The following is an 18,067-nucleotide window of genomic DNA, read 5'->3' as shown; positions in this document are numbered from 1 at the left end:
ATGAAAAAGTTGACCTGCATAGACAATTTTCTGTCATAGACTGTAGTACCCATTAGGAACTTCAAATACGAAATATGAAATAGTTCCGGTGAATAAAAATCATCAAAAAACCAAATATAAGGTGGTATCGTTGTGTGAGGGCTATACGATACCATGGACCTATATAGACAATTCCCTTCCAGGGGGTAAAGTACTCAGAAGGAACTCCTTTTGTGGATTTTCAGACATTTCCATTGAAAAATGTAGGGCGGACAAGGCTTAATCGTCAAATCGTAGAATTTTACGCTGATCAAGAATATATATACTTTGTTAGGTCTAAAATTATTATTTCGATGAGTTACAAACGAAATGACGAACTTAATATATCCTCCATACTATGTATGGTAAATGTTATAAAAACACTGCAATGAAAACAATTCCGCAAGTCCGTATACTCTGTGCGAATAGAAATAAAACTTATCCCAAAAAAATGCCAACAACTGCAAAAAACAAACACAAAAAAAATCTGTACAATCCTCAGAAAAGCAAAAGCAACAGAAAAACTCACAGGATAACACTTAATAAATCCTTTTGATAAACATCTAACAAAATATTGAAACTATTATGAAAGTTGGTCGAATGGCTTAAACTATGGAATTATGAAGGGGATGGATAAAGGAATGAACGGGTAAATAAATTGTCTGGAATTGTACCTAAGGATCCTACTATTGTCAGAAAAAAAGTAAGTGAGAATGATAGGGAAAGAGCGAGAAAAACGGCTAGTGTCATTGAAAGTTTAACTTCAGCCTTAGGCTCTGGTTAGTTTTTCTATTGTCACAGGGATAAAGTTTTATGGCTAATTGCTCAGTTATTAACGGCCACATTGTGTTGACTGATAACAATAATTATGGTAAATTGCCAGGGAGTCTATTTGAATGAGAGAAAAAAAAGCTTTAAATAAAACAATGGGAAAATAGAGAAGGAATAGAGAGTGAAGTGGGGACAAGAAAATTTGATAATAATTGAGAATATTCAAACACCTACCGCTACGAAATGATAAATTTTTCGATATTATTAGACAATTTTGCTTGCAAATCTTATTTTTTTCAGTAGCCTCCCGCAATGGTTTCGAAAGGAATTTCTGGCTAAGTCGGTGAAATCTTTTTGGACTTTGGATATTTAAGATCATAAATTGCCTTTGGATCACTCCATCTAAAGGCCTCGAGTATGAACACACATGTTCATAAAAAATTGTTTTTGTCTCGAAGGACCAAAAATGTCGAATCTTATAGGAATTTGTCATTCCGGATAAGAAGATTTGGTATACTTATACTTAAAGTACCCAAATGATCACCAATATCTCATTTGATCCGTTGCATCCATATACCTTTGAATACATCAGCAAATCTCTTTCCTTAATTTAAATTTCAAAAACAGAAAATTTATCAAAATTAATTTGTAATTAAACTTCTAATTACCAACAGATTTGTCTATTAAATAAATTAGTTCACACCATATCCACCTCAATTAAAATACCATTACAAACTCAATTAATTTTGTGATTTACAGCAGATTATCCCCTAACAGGAGTGTGTATTTGTGGGTGTGTGGGTTCATTAATGCAACATACAGCTTTGGACTTCCTTACAGAATATTCAACAGAGTCGAAAGGTGGTATGGAAAGTTATGTATCAATGTGGAGTTTTAATTATGAAATTGTTGAGAGATTTTGAAAGATTAGATTAAATATTATTTTCCTAAAGTGTAAGAGAAAGTTATAATCGTGAATTTTTTGAATGATATACTAGAACTTTTTTTTAATAAATTAAAAAAATCACAGATACTAACAAGATATTTCAGGATGATACTGTCCGAGACTAAGTTGGACAATTTTGAGAAAAAATTTCATAACCATATATTTAGAAATATAAATTTAGGAATATTTCTTCAAGTACCATCAGAGCTATAATTTTGTTTTTAATATTTTTTTTAAAGAAACGCTCTAATAGGACTTTTTCCAAAATAATTTCTCACAAGAAAATAGATTCAGAATAGTAAATTTTGAAAAAACAATTTCAAGGTATATTAGCGATACATTCGTGGATTTTTAGAATGTTTCAACAACTCTTAGAGCCAACTTTTGAAAATTAAAAAAAAATGTTAGCAAGGTTACAGCCTCAAAACAGGTTTTTTGAAAAACTGCTTTTCAGAGACTTTCACAACAATATTCGTCAATTTGTTAGAAATATTTTCTTTCAGAATATAAAATTGAGTTTCTTTCAAGAACATCCTTGGTTTTTATGGATCCGTCGTAGGAAAAAGTTTCAAGAAATTTGTTATAAATATTTCTCACAGGATATTCTATTCAGGGAATAACACAACTAATACGCTATCCGCCAAAAATATATTATTTTCAATAATTTCGGGAAAAAGAGTTAAAATATAGAAGGCACGTGTATTGGCATTTTTAAAAGCTTTAATTGCAAGGTAACCTAAATAAAGGGGACAAATTACCCCCTCTTTCGCCATTTTGGACAATTTCGGACTATGAATCCTTAAAATCCTTGCATTTTAGGTCCATTTTGTCTTTGGCTATATTGCAATACAAGAATTACTTTGGTTTTTTTTTTTGTTCCGTTTCTAAAAAAATGGACGAAATGATTTAAAAGATGTAGTATTAAATTAAAATATGATACGAACGAGTTAAAAAGTATCAGTCGGTTTTGCCGACATATGTATTCCCTCAGCCTGTGTCAGAGTTTAATGTTGCTCTGCGATATTTTGGCCCATTCCAGACGAAGCGCTTGCTTGAGTTGATCGAAACTTTGGTATTTTTGAGTGCCAACCTTGCTTTTCAAAATACTCCAGACACAATAGTCCCACGAATTGGTATCCGTAGATTTTTGTGGCCATTGTGCGCTGGAAATGACGCGAGGAACCACATTTTGTAACCATTCTTGAGTGGCGCGTGCTGAGTACTGTTGGAATGTCCAAGGTCTGCGGCCAAAATGTTTGTGTGCCCAAGGCTTTAATACACCCTCTAAAATATTTTCGCGATAATATTTAGCAGTTAATCTGATGCAACGGTCGATTAATACGAGCGGAGAGCGACCATCAGCTGTTATGGCGGCCCACACCATCACAATGGCCGGCGCTTGAGTTCTGGTGGCCAACCGTAGGTGCACATTTTCAGCTGACCTCTTTGGCAAGTAAACACGATCATTTTGTTTGTTTACGAACTGCTGGGCAACGAATGTTTTCTCATCGGAGAAACCCAAATTCCGCAGTTCACTACTTTGCTCTTTGGACTCTATTTTCTTTCTGTTGCGGTGTAAATTCTTGCACTTTTTGGAATTTCAATGGCTTTACCCCGATCTCATTTTTTCAATATTTGCTGAATGAAATATTGCGATATGTTCTGCCTACGAGCCATTTTTCGGCCACTTCGACGCGGGTTTCGATCAAGTCGCTTCTTTATTTTTCGAACCATTTCTGCTGATGTTGCTGTTTTCTTACGTCCACTTCATTGCCGTCGGGCTACCCTACCAGTACCACGGTAACGAGCGATGGTACGAGACACAAAAGATTTATTCACATTTAAATGCTGGAGTGCTCTAACGATAGCCATTTGTGGTTTTCCAGCCAAATATAAAGAAATTTTAAACAATATTATGAGCTTTCACTGGAATAATTTTAACAGCTGACGGACGAGTGGCTTAGAAATGGCAACAGTCTGAAGTTGGTTGCAGTTTTCTCATCTCACCCTGTATGTCTCAAGAAGACAAATTGATGCCAGTTCGATTGAAAAATATGGCCAAGACCAAATAACTGAAATCAGGGAATATCTACCTAAGCATCTGCATAACGTGGTCCTATGTTGATAACTTCCTACTGATTTCAAAACTAAACTCAAAAGATAGAAACCTTTAAAACTACTTGAATCTGGGACCATAACAAAAAATGGGCCGACATTACCCATTTTAAAAAAAAAATTCGAAGCTCTTTAAAATGATGTTGACCATTTATATTTTCAAAATTCTCTGTTAAATTTTAGGAAATATATATCAAAATATTGGGGTCCTTTTGCAGACTATATAAAGTTTTCAGAGAAGTTTGGCCTAAGAACCCGAATTCATTTGGGGTTTTGATCTACAAACCGAGTACTATCACATCCACTTATTATTAAAAAAATTGAAGCGAATTCAGAAACAGAGCTAAATTGGTCATATATAAAAAATTGTTTTATAAGCTCAAATTAGTGATATTTTTTATGATATACATTCAATATGCCGATTTATTTTGTTCAGAGAATCACCTTGGAATTTGTTTTAGAATATTACTTCTTTTGACGCCGTCCACAAAAAATGATGTATAAAGGGAGAGATTGACTTAGAATTGAAACGTGTTAAATACTCTGTAAAGATATAAACACACAACTTCTACTCGTAAATTATGAATTTCGAATGTAATTTTCCTTGAAACTATTAAATCCCGATATATGGTATATTCATAGATTTGTAGTACAATTTTGTGTAGAATATTTCCTCTTTTGACGCTTTCTGCTTAGAGCAAAAGTTTATGTGACTTTCATGCAACAACTCGAAAGCAGCCAAAAAAAAGAATATTTTTGTCTTTGACGTCATCCTCCTAAAATTATGATTTGTAGGAAATGTTTGCATAAACTCATATAAAGTACGACTTAAACCCTAAAATGTGCTTATAACATTTTTAATCTCCTGGCGTTTAGGTTAGATTTAGACTTTTGTTGTATTCAACAACAACAAGTATTAAGTCAACTAATTCCAGCTTCATTTTCTACCACAAAAAAATATCTGCAAATCCCTACTTTGAACCCCTGAAATCTCGTATCCATTTTTGAAGTTTTCATCTATCACAACTTCCCTCATATAGTTTAATCACATCCTGAACCAGGTGCACCTTTGTATGCCTATTACTTACTATGTATTTTGTCTTCTTTAACACCGCTGCAGCAGCCGTGGCATGGCAAATATGATCCTTAAAATACTCACATTCATTCATGACTTCCTTCCACAAAACTTTACTTGTGAGTCTGCCTGCCTGCCTGCCTGCCTTGACTTGACTTATGGGCTTCGGAACATAAATGAACGTTAAGAGCGTCGTGGTTGTAGCAGAAGGCTATAAAAGGCAACGATACGATATGATGAAGGAATTAAATTGTTATTTGTTTTTGGATTTTCTTTTTTTCTTATTTTTCTCTTTGGGTTCTACCTTCCTCCCGCTCTTTCATAAATCACCACATTAAATACATAAAGAAGCATAGGTGTTCAACTGCATCCCATTGCAATACCTGGTTATCACCTTCAGACAAACAGAGAGACATCGGAACATGGATAATGTGAACATATGCGAGATTGCAATATGTCTGTGATATGTAATATAATCATAGTTGTTATTGTTGCTGGTATCCTCATTAACCAGCCAAGCAGTGAGCCACCAAGGCTGGCTGGCTTCCTAGCTGATGGCTACCTTCATGTTATGCCTTCATTAACATTTATCTCAATACTCATTGAATGCAAGATATGTCTTGTTACGAAGGTGCACATTAAGTAAAGATTGAAATAAGGAATATCGAAAAATTGGCGCATTGATAAACATATAAATTATTGGCAACGGGTAATTATGTGTCGGTATATTTTATTCTTTTGCCAGAAGCCGGAGTATCATTATCGATAAATTCGGATTAAGAGGAAAATAATTTAAAAATTAATAAAGGATTCAGTTGAGAATGAATCCATGAAACAAAAATTAATGGTATAACAGGAGTAAATGATACAGGGAGACAATGTGAACAAATAAAGCTGAGATTGATTTGTTGATTTATATGACTTGAAGGAAAAACCTATAGCGATGGTGCTGAGTCCTTTTGGAATGTCCAAGGTTTGCGGCCAAAACGTTTTCGTGTCCAAGGCTTTAATACAACCTCCAGAATATTTTCGCGATAATATTCGGCATTTATTCTGATACCACGGTCGATTAATACGAACGGTAAGCCACCATCGGCTGTTATGGCGGCCCACACCATCACCATGGCCGCCGCTTGAGTTCTGGTGGCCAACCGAAGGTGCACATTTTCAGCTGACCTCTTTGGCAAGTAAACACAATCATTTTGTTTGTTTACAAACTGCTGAACAACGAATGTTTCCTCATCGGAGAAAACCAAATTCGGCAGTTCACCACTTTCGGCCAAGCGAAACAATTCTTTGGCTCTTTGAGTCTATTTTCTTTCTGTTGTGGTGTAAGTTCTTGCACTTTTTGGATTTGCAATGGCTTTGCCTGAGCTCGTTTTTGAATATTTGCCGAATGGAATATTGCGATCAAGTCGCTTCCTTACTTTTCGAACCATTTCAGCTGATGTTGCTGTTTTTTTCTGGCCACTTCCTTGACGTTGGGCTACGCTACCAGTATCACGGTAACGAGCGATGGTAGGAAACACAACAGATTTATTCACATTTAAATGCTGAAGTGGTCTAACGATAGCCACTTGTGGTTTTCCAGCCAAATATAAAGAAATCACACCATCACGCTTAAATTCCATCACGAATAACTTTTTTTTTGAAAAATTGGCAGCAAAATGCTTTTGTACGCTTGTAAACAAAATAATGAGCTGTCACTGGAATAATTTTAATAGATGTCAGACGAGTGGTCTAGAAATGACAGCAGTCTGCAGTTGGTTGAAGTTTTTTCATCTCACCCTGTAAACAAAATCGTAGTAAATCCTTAGACCTGAGGTCAGTGAGGACCCAGGGGTCTGAAGAACATTGGACCCAAGGGTCGACATGCGATTTTTTTTATAGAAAAAAACCGGGACCCAAGTGTCGTCTGTCAAATTTATTTTTCTATAGAGAAAGCTTGGACCAAAGTGTCGTCTGGCGAATTTTTTTTGTATAGAAAAAATTTTTCTATAGAAAGAACTTGGACCCAAGGGTCGTCTGGCAAATTATTTTCTATAGAAAAAACTTGGACCCAAGGGTCATCTGTCGAATTTTTTCTATAGAAAAAACTTGGACCCAAGGGTCGTCTGGCAAATTATTATCTATAGAAAAAACTTGGACCCAAGTGTCATCTGAAGAATTTTTTTTCTTTAGAAAAAACTTGCAAATATTTCAAAAACTCCCAAATAGAAAACAAATCAAAAGGAAATACATTTATCTTGGCCAAAACGACAATCCAACTAAAAATAAATTGCATCAATAGTGAAATCAGATTACATCTGCTGCAATTCGATTGCCAGCTAGTCAGCCTTTCATTCATTAATTTTTGTATTTCGACCATACCATCGAAGAACGATCCAAGAAAATGTAAATAGACAAACATGTGCGTAAGGCGACACAAGAAGAAAAAACCGAAAATTCGAAGCAGATCAGATTGGGAAAAAATGAGAACAATTAAAAAAGCAAGCAAAATTAAAAACAAAAAACTTACGTATCGGCTGAGCCATTAAGACATGTTGTCGTTAATTTTAAATGCATTACAATTCAATTACCAATGCCAATTAGTATGGCATTCGTGTTGAATGCCAACTGTTTGGTGGAGAGACTAAATTAAAGAATCTTCAAGGAAAATTTGCCAACAGTCAGTTGGAGAGATGTGGCAAAAATAAACAGGGGGTTGGGCACAAATGTCCAGAAAAGATTGGAACATAGCACAGCATTGACTAGTATTATGTCAGAGGAAAGACATTTCATTATAAAAGGGATTCAAATCTTAGATGATATTTCGAATTCATGAGTTTCGAAATTTTGAAATTGTTAATGAAACATTTTTCAATATAAATAACTTCGTGAAACAAAGTGAAAATATTTTAAGAACGGATTTTAAAGACTCGCTCGGAGGACCATTTAAATAACCAATTCAATCCAAAATGGGTAAATATTGAAAAATATTCAACAATATATATACGAATGTTCTCAATAATTCAAAATATTTTCTAAGAATACCAAATTTTCTGTTGTCTGGCTAAAAATTATTTATATCTTTTGAAACAATAAATCTTCTTCAAGCGCCATGACATCCAGTCATTTGTGACCTGTCCACCAACATCGATAATTCATGAGAAAATACAAATAGGGCCACAACAACAAATGCCAATAATGACACATTTAAATTTTATGGTTATCCGGATACTTTTTGAATTTATTTCTTTCAAAAAATTTCGGGAAACCAAAACAAGAATTGTTGAAAATATTTTTACAGAAATTAGAAGAACGGATGTTTGTTGACACATGAAGATCCGACCTGGGAAATTCAATCCAATGTTTTCTGTGAATATTTTCATCGGATTTTTTTTTCTCAACACAAAAAACCTCAGTTCGGAGGAAAAGAGATACATAATAATTTAATATTTTTTTATAAAAAATAGGCCCTAGGTTTTGCGAATTCCTTTCTACTGAAAATCATTAGAACCAAGAGTATGGCGAATTTATTTTCTATAGAAAAAACTTGGACCCCAGGTTGGTGGGCTGGTGATTTTCTTTTGTTCTTCAGAAAAAACTTGGACCATTTTTTTTCTATAGAAAAAACTTGGACCTAAGGGTCGTCTATAGGAAAAAAACTTGGGCACAAGGGTCGTCTGCCGAATTTTTTTCTTTAGAAAAAACTTAGTCCCCACCGAACATTTTTTCAATAGAAAAAAAAACTTGGACACCTCGGTTTTTGGCGTTTTTTTATAGAAAAAACTTGGATCCAATGCTTGTCTATAAAAAAACTTAGACCCAAGGGTTTTCTGGCGAAAAAACTTGGACCCCTCACGAAGGCTGGCGAATTTTGTCTATAGAAAAAACTTGAACCCCTCACGGGGGCTGGCGAATTTTTTTCTATAGAAAAAACTTGAACCCCTCACGGGGGCTGGCGAACTTTTTTCTTTAGAAAAACTTGAACCCCTCACGGGGGCTGGCGAATTTTTTTCTATAGAAAAAACTTGAACTTTTTTTCTTGGACTCCTCAAGGGGTCTGGCTTACATTCGGGTTTTAGATGATTTTAGCCACATTATTCACCGGAATTATTTAAAATTTCGTATTTAAAGTTGCTTATGGGTACTGCAGTCTATACAGGTACAGGTTTTCGTATAGCCACCATATAACGATACCTCCCTATATCCGGTATTTTGATATTTTCGCGACATTATTCACCGGAATTGTTGTAAGTTTCGTATTTGAATACTATAATGGCTATGACAAATATTGCCTATGCACATCTACGGTAACCTCCATATAACGGTAACTCCCTATATTCTGTATTCTTAAGATTTTAACATAACTGTTAACGGTTTTTTAACTTTGCAAATTCGTTCCACTTGGTAGAGGGTGTTCAAAGTTCGGCCCTGTCGAATTTAGTGTTTTTTACTCGCTTTCTATAGAAAAAGGTTCGTCTGGCGTTTTTTTTCTATAGAAGAAACTTATTCCCCACGGGGTCTGGCGATTATTTTTTTATATAGAAAAAAACCCCACGGGGTCTCGCAAATTTTTTTCTATAGAAAAATCCAGTCATGGAGCGCTATATAATTTTGCCTTAGAAGTAATTAGTCCTAGGAGTCAGTTAAGTAGAAGGTGTGTATTATTTTTCTATAGATAAAAATGGTCTAAGTTTTTTTTTCTATTTTTACCTGAGTCTCTTTCCATGCTAATGGATCTGAAAAATATTTCAAAAATTCCAAACAAATTATGCATTCCATTAAATAGAAATTCCCATAAAAACATGTTCATAATTGCTTAAGGGCAATTAACAAATTGAGTCTTAAAATTTGTGTGTTTGGAATTATGATATTAACAAATATGTTTAAATGGATGTGGAGGGGGAGTGCAACCAAGTAGACCCCTATCACCCGCCACGAAAGGGCCAAAAGGACGGCTGTTACATGCTTCGAGCATTAAATTAACCCCAACCCTGTTGTTGTCGTTAATCGTTTGGTGTTAATAAACAATGAATTTTATTGACTCATTTCGAGCATAAAACGGATCGATACCAAATCGATGTGAAACATCAAAACATCCACATTGAATGAAGATCATCATCGGCATCAACAACCCCAACACATCCGTTCTCTAGGCAAGCAGGCAGACAGCCAGCTATTTAGCCAGCCATTTTCTTTGATGGCAGATCCCAGCAAATGTTATACCATGCCTTGGCGGGGTAATGTCGGCAGTGGCCTTTTCAAAGTCAATTAAGAGGCGTTTTTATCAAAACGTCTTGCCAGAGGTAGGATCGATCATTCCGATCGAGTTCTTGCCAGTCTGCGAGTTCATTCATTTCGAACACATGACGCGTGTATGATGATCATTGTCTTTAAGGAGACTTAAAAATAGAAACAAAAAATGTTTCAGTTGTTTTGTTGGTTTGTTTTTGGCTGATGTGCGATCATCCGCCAAACAAGTCAAAGCAAATAGTGTGGATGCCTAATGTTTGGGTCTTCTAGAGGAGTCGTTTAAAAAAAAAAATAAGTGTACCACCAAATATGAGTCATTTGTATGAATTTTACGCATTTTATTCATGCTGCTGTCGCCCTGTCTGTCCATCTGTCGTGCTTTTCATCTACAGGTTATAAATTTTATTTTGGGTATTTTTTCCACTTTTTTTTTTGTTTTCTCCCAGTTTTGTCATCTTCATTATGTTACACCGCAGACAATCAGACGAATATTCACGCATGGCCATCCGATGATTACATGAATTTTCTTTACGCGACAAATGAAAAACACCGCATCTATGTTGAACATGAAAATTATTTGTTAAAAATATCGTCAAATTGTTTTTGGCTTTGTTTCGTACTTTGAAGTGGAAATAGACAGCCATAGACCAAGCGATTTGGTTTCTTTCCCCATGGGAGTGGTAAGACTTTTGTCGGTATTATAAGGGAGGGAGGCCGTAGCTATTTCAAGTGTAATGGGACTTGTTTTCGCTTTTGGTTTTCTATAAAAATAGTTTTCGTTTCAGAAATTCTCTACAACAACTGCAATGGAGGCTGGGCCATAAGAAATTCCCTTTTGTAATCAAAGTAATTTTACACATCAACACCATAATTAAGATTTCATTTTCGCTACTTGATTTCAATTTTCGTTTTTCTTTTTTTTGAGTTTCTGAGTTTCTCTATAGAAAAAAATCGCAAGGCGAACCTTGGGCCCAATGTTTTTTTCTACAGAAAACAATTCACCAGATGATCGTTGGGTCTGGGGTGTTACAGTCAATTATCTGACAGAGAAGATGGCGCCTATTATGAGCTCCCAATACCAATTTTACATCATCAAAATACCAAATATTGGGAACTACCGTAATATAGAGGCTATACGAAGGTATGGACCTGTATGAGTAATTTTCTGTCATTGGTGAGACACAAATCATCAAAATACCGAATATCTTGAGGGGGGTTGAAGGGTCTAAAATGTATACTTCGAGGTGTTACAAACGAAATGATGAACGGAAACTTAATATACCCTCTATACTGTCGTTGATGGTATAAAAATATACAGTCCATTAAAATCTGCACCTTCTGTGGTTTTGTTGTTTTCACATTCCAAGTGTTTTGAATATTCTCATTCACCATATGAAATCGGGTGATCACTGTATTCATCTGTTTTTCACAATGTCTCCTTGAAGTATGCACCATTCTTTGAAATTACCTTGGACATCCAGTTAATCGGATGCAACAAACTATTATCATTATTGTCAGTTGTTTAAAATGGGTTCTCCTTAAATGGGAGGGAATGGAATGAAATGATTTCTCTGAGTTTCTCTATAGAAAAAAATCGCAAGGCGAACCTTGGGCCCAATGTTTATTCTATGGAAAACAATTCACCAGATGATGCTTGGGTCGAATATCAGGTGTTAGGGTTCATTGGGTCTGGTGTGTTACAGTCAATTATCTGACAGAGAAGATGGCGCCTATTATGAGCTCCCAATACCAATTTTACATCATCAAAATACCAAATATTGGGAATTACCGTAATATGGAGGCTATACGAAGATATGGAGGCTATATGTATGAGTAATTTTCTGTCATAGGGGTTAGTACCCATTTCAAACTCTAAATGCCAAATTTGAAACAATTGCGATGAAAAGTGTGACACAAATCATGAAAATACCGAATATCTTGAGGGGGGTTGAAGGGTCTAAAATGTATACTTCGAGGTGTTACAAACGAAATGATGAACGGAAACTTAATATACCCTCTATACTGTCGTTGATGGTATAAAAATATACAGTCCATTAAAATCTGCACCTTTTGTGTTTTTGTTGTTTTCACATTCCAAGTGTTTTGAATATTCTCTTTCACGGTATAAAATCAGGTGATCACTGTATTCATCTGTTTTTCACAATGTCTCCTTGAAGTATGCACCATTATTTGAAATTACCTTGGACATCCAGTTAATCGGATGCAACAAACTATTATCATTATTGTCAGTTGTTTAAAATGGGTTCTCCTGAAAGTATGCAACTGTTTTAATACCTTCCACCATAGTATGGTGTGTATATTAAATTTGTCATACCGTTTGTAACACCTCGTATTTGTATTTGTATTTGTATTTGAAGTTCGTAATAGATACTACAGCCTATGGTAGAAAATTTTCCGTGCAGGTTCACGCCTTCATATAGCCCCCATATAACGGAACCTCCCATTGTTCGGTATTTTGATGATTTTAGCGACATTATTCCCCGGAATTGTTTCAAATTTGAAGTTCGTAATGAATATTACAGGATAAGACAGAAAATTGTCTGTGCAGGTGCACGTCTTCGTATAGCCCCCATATAATGGTACCTCCCTATATTCGGTATTTTGATGATTTTAGGGACATTATTCACCGGAATTGTTTCAAATTTGGTATTTGTAGTTCGTAATGGATACTACAGCCTATGACAGAAAATTGTCGGTACAGGTCCATGTTTTGGTATAGTCTCCATATAATAGTACCTCCCTATATTCGGTATTTTGATGATTTTAGCTACATCATTTACCGATTTTTTCAAGTTTCGCATTTGAATATTGTAATGGCTTATGACAAAAGTTGACTATGCAGGTCCACGTCGTCGTATAGACCATAATATAATGGCTACATTCGGTATTTTTAAGATTGTAACAGAATTTTTAACGGTTTTTATTTTTTTTTTTTTTGAAAATTTTCAAATTCGTTCCAAATGATTTTTTACTTGTTTTTTTTTTTTTTTTTTTTTTTTTTGAAAATTCATAGAAATCTTATTAATGAAGAGACATCTTATGCATCTCTTCTCTGGCAACTAACCTCCGTATGGCTTGCTTAAATGTCTAAAGAAATCTCCTAATCTGAGCCTTTTGGCAACAACTAATTTGAAATTATTACTAAGTTCTAACCATTTTTTTGGATTCAGTACTTATTTAATTTTTTATTCTCTCTTTACAGAATGCGAAAAATGCAAGATAAGCACAAAAAGGTTAAACCTCAACAAATTCTGCAAAAGAGATTACGGTGAGTATGAGTACGGCTAGCCTTCAGAAGAAGACACTACTAATTTCTTTGCTTTTAAAATTCTAGCAATAATGGCCAAAGTGATTGGTCGGGAACAGAGTACAGAGGTGACGAGCAGCGAACAGCAGTACAGCACCAAAGAAAATCAAAGAATGAACGACGCCGACAGCGTGGAAATGGGCCGCGTGCGGAACGACGACGAGGCGGAGGAGGAGGACAGCAACGTGAAGTTCATCATTCAAATTCAGGCCATTTTCAAGAGAACACCGCTCGAGTACGCAACTACGAATACAATACTAAGACGCGGTCCTATGACCTGGATCATTCCGATGAAGAATTTGGAGTGTAGATGTCCCAAAATTAAAATGAATAAGTAAGTAATGGTGACAGAAAGCACAATGAGTGGGATTAAGAACGCAGTAATAAATTTAATTTAAGAGAAGTTTACCTTCCTCGGTACACTTTCGCTTAAGTAGTCAATTAGAAAATCTAAATATTTTTAAGTGAAATAAATAAAATCTTTAAGTGGTCTCATTTATCAAAAAAGAGACGTAAAAGCAGTAAAAAATATCGTTACAACAATAGAATCAACAAGTTAAAAAAACAGCTAAGTTCTGCCGGGCCGAACTTTTAACACTCTCCACCATTTCAAAGGATCTTGCAGAATTTCAAAAAAAAATCCGTCGAAAAATACCATTTAAATGAAACCCGTTATATAGAGACTATACGAAGCCGTCGAAACTTTAAATACGAAATTTGAAATAATTCCGGTCAAAAATATCAATATAGCTCATCTTCGAAATATGTCCCTAAAATCATCAAAATACCCAATATGGGGTATTACCGTTGAATGGGGGCTATACGATATCGTGATATCTTGACCTGCCTGCAGATTTTAGCTTCCTATCTCAATTCGTTTTGACTCTAGCGTGATTACAACAGACGGACGGACAGTGCTAAATCGTCTTAGAATTTTACGCTGATAAACAATATATATAAATATATACTCTGCTAGGTCTAAAATTATTATTTCGATGAGTTACAAACGGAATGACGAACTTAATATACCCTACATACTACGTATGGTGGAGGGTATAAGAATTAATTGAGATCAACTGTCGCCTGAAAGTATGCAGATAGTCAACTTAAATTCAAATATTTTCAAATGGCCTTAATGATCAAGAAAGTGTAGAATATTTCCTTTTTCGATACTTTCTGTCTAAAATGCAGTTTTATGTTACATTAATGCACCAACAACCAAAATAAATTTATTGTAGAAAAATAGAAATTTTTAACGAGGTTTTCCGGCAAAATTGCAGCTAACATTTTCTTGACATATAGTGGAAAAGTGAGATTTCTTTTCTTTGGTGACTTATAGTGAAATTTGATGAAGAATATATTTGTCTCTGATGTCATGCTTTTAGAACTATGTTTTGTACGAGAATTTTACATAAACTCAAATGAAGTACAATTTTTCGCCTTAATGTATGCACTGGGTTTCTGTATATAATGGAAAAAGTAAGTAGGGTTCATAGTTGATTGAAATATGTACAAAAATCCGTCTGTCCGTCTGTGGAAATCACTCTTCTGGACGAATTGAAGTAGATTGATAAAATTTTACTCAAATGTATATTATGTCTGCAGGACTTTTGGTATTGAAAATGAGCCATGTAGGTCCACGTTTTGGTATAGTCACGGGAGGTCAACGGTACCTCCCGATATTCGGTGTTTTGATGATGTTAGCTACAATATTCATCGGAATTCTTTCAAATTTGGTATTCAATGTGCGTAATGGATGCTACAGCCTATGATAGGAGATGGTCTGTGCAGGTCCATGTTTTCGTATAGCCCCCATATAACGGTACCTCCCGATATTCGGTATTTTGATGATGTTAGCTACAATATTCATCGGAATTCTTTCAAATTTGGTATTTGATGTTCGTAATGGATGCTACAGCCTATGATAGGAGATGGTCTGTGCAGGTCCATGTATTCGTATAGCCCCCCTATATCGGTACCTCCCGATATTCGGTATTTTGATGATGTTAGCTAGAATATTCATCGGAATTCTTTCAAATTTGGTATATGATGTTCGTAATGGATGCTACAGCCTATGACAGGAGATTGTCTGTGCAGGTCCACGTCTTCGTATAGCCCCCATATAACGGTACCTCCCGATATTCGGTATTTTGATGATTTTTTTCTACATTATTCACCGATTTTTTTTAAGTCTCGCGTTTGAATATTGTAATGGCTTATGACAAAAGTTACCTATGCAGGTCCATGTCGTCGCATAGACTCTAATATAACAGCTACATTCGGCATTTTAAGATTTTAACAGAATTTTCATCGGATTTTATTGTTTTTGAGAATTGTCAAAGTCGTTCTAAATGGTGAAGGGGTATTCAAAGTTCGGTCCGGCCGAACTTGCAGCTTTTTTACTTATTCAACCTAACCTAATTTTTTATAACATTTTACATTTAATTTTCTTCTTCCACTTTCCCTCTCTCTTTCACTCTTTTCAGATCCTATTTAATTTTGGGCCGCGATACAGAAGCCCCGCCCGGCTATTTGGGTATTGGTCCACGTTCAATTGTTATCGAATGGAAGGATGAATGGTATCGGCGCATGAAACGTTTCCAGCGCAGAGCGCGTACATGCGAATAAAATAGTTTTTTTTTTCATTCAGTTTTAAATTTTAATTTATAAATATATTTTTATTTCTTTTTTATATATATTTAATAATAATTATAATAATATTAATGTATGTATTATTTTTAACAAACCAACCAACACACACAAACACTTTGCTCAATTAACGTAACGTATAACAAAAAAAAAAAACAAAACCAACAAACATATGCAAATAACTAATTTTAAGCCGGATATTGAAAACTTTGCCAAAATGCAACAAAAACTATAATGATGAGTTTTAGATGTGTATAAACAAAATAATAAGAATAAAATGATTATTTTATAAATATTATTTAGATTTTATTACCAAATAAGTTATATCATTATTAACTATATAATGTCATTAAAGTATACATACATACATATATGGAAGCAATACATGAAAAAGTAATTTATTATTATGCAAGAAATTTTTTAAGATATTATTCGAGGACAGGTTTTTGGAGGTTTAGGAGACCTATGGGGTAAGATCTGCAGAAGGTTGTCTATAAAAAGAGGTCTTCCAAATATAGAATGTCCTCTGGTCCTCTTTCACTTATTCTAAATTGGTCTTTTTTAATTTTCAATAATGAATAATTCGCAATCTTTGAGTAATACCTGAAAAAATGCCTGAAAAAACGGCTATATGTTAAATAGTTATGCCTTAAGAAATGGCATCAATTCTGAAAGGATAAATGCAATGTATTTTTTCCTTTCGCCAAATTAAAATTAAGTATGGTTAAAAATATCGGTTTTTAAGTAAAAAGATAAAATGTTTAAAATAAACTTTTCAAAATTTGTTACTATCGACCCACCGGCAGTGATACAGATTCATATTTTCGTTATTGAAACAAAATATTAATTCGGTCTTTTTTAACTTTCCAAAGTCTAACGTTTTATAATCCCCTATCTTCGAATAATATCTGAAAAAATATGATATTGATCAGAAGTAAAGCATACTTTTAGGCTGAGATTTGCTTTACGTTTAAAATCACTGCCTCATGAGTAATGAAAGGACACATTCACTGAATTTGGTTTTGAAAAATCAATTTTTAAGTAACATTTCTTATTGCACAGTGATTCCGAATTCGATCATCACGGATAAAAAAACCAACGCTATCACCTATTTCTAATTTATGTATGAACATCGATAGTAGGTATATTTGAACTACCAATACCAACAATTAGCTCAAAATATTGAAAGCTGTAGGCGTTGCATCCCAATAATTATATTTTTTTTAATTACTGAAAAAAGAAAAATTTCTCAGAAACTTTTGTCGCTACAGGATTCATGGATCTTTTGGCAGGAAGTCCTTGAAAACACTTTTTTATGAACTCAATGGTTTTTATTAGGAATCCTTTTAAAAAATGCATATCCTCCAAAAAAATTATTTATAAAACATAAGGGAAGTGCTAAGAAAAATATTTTTTAAACCTTGAAACAGTTATTAATAATCCACGGTTTTTGGTTCTATATTTATACCCTCCACCTTGGAAGGAGGGTATATTAACTTTGTCATTCCGTTTGTAACATCCCTAAATATTCGTCGTAGACCCCATAAAGTATATGTATTTTTAATCAGCCTAAAATTCTAAGTCGATTTAACGATGTCAGTCTGTCTGTCTCTCCGTCTGTCTGTTGAAATCACGATACAGCCCACATTATTTGACGTAGAGCGTCAAAATTTGTTCCTATGATGGTTGGTATTGAAAATAAGGTGTATCGGTCCACGTTTTGCTATAGTCCCCATATAACGGTACCTCCCAATATTCGGTATTTAGATGATTTTTGCCACATTTTTTTCACGGATTTGTCTGAAAATTGGTATTTGTGGGTCCGAATGGGTCCTAGTTCTTGTGGTGAAATATTGTATGCATAGGTCCCCGCTTTGGTATAGCCCCCATATAACGGTACCTCCCTTTATTCGGTATATTGATGGTT

General features: G+C 34.6%; 1 protein-coding gene across 2 annotated transcripts in view; it reads left to right on the top strand.

Moving 5' to 3' along the window:
• Positions 1 to 16,214, top strand: part of LOC101899616 (netrin-A) — a 235,520-nt gene extending 219,306 nt beyond the window's left edge. The window contains exons 6-8 of one of the 2 annotated variants that reach the window (XM_005176806.4): positions 13,387 to 13,452; positions 13,519 to 13,825; positions 15,978 to 16,214. In XM_005176806.4, coding sequence (XP_005176863.2) covers positions 13,387 to 13,452; positions 13,519 to 13,825; positions 15,978 to 16,119 — 515 coding nt within the window. In that variant the 3' untranslated portion in view covers positions 16,120 to 16,214. The remainder of the gene's footprint in view (positions 1 to 13,386; positions 13,453 to 13,518; positions 13,826 to 15,977) is intronic. The other variant, XM_011297981.3, reaches the window with a different exon arrangement.
• The last annotated feature ends 1,853 nt before the right edge of the window (positions 16,215 to 18,067 follow it).

The sequence above is a fragment of the Musca domestica genome, unplaced genomic scaffold, assembly GCF_030504385.1.
Source record: "Musca domestica strain aabys unplaced genomic scaffold, Musca_domestica.polishedcontigs.V.1.1 44, whole genome shotgun sequence".
NCBI lineage: Eukaryota > Metazoa > Arthropoda > Insecta > Diptera > Muscidae > Musca > Musca domestica.
The sequence above is the reverse complement of the archived record's forward strand: the minus strand, read 5'-3'. Positions and strand labels throughout refer to the sequence as shown.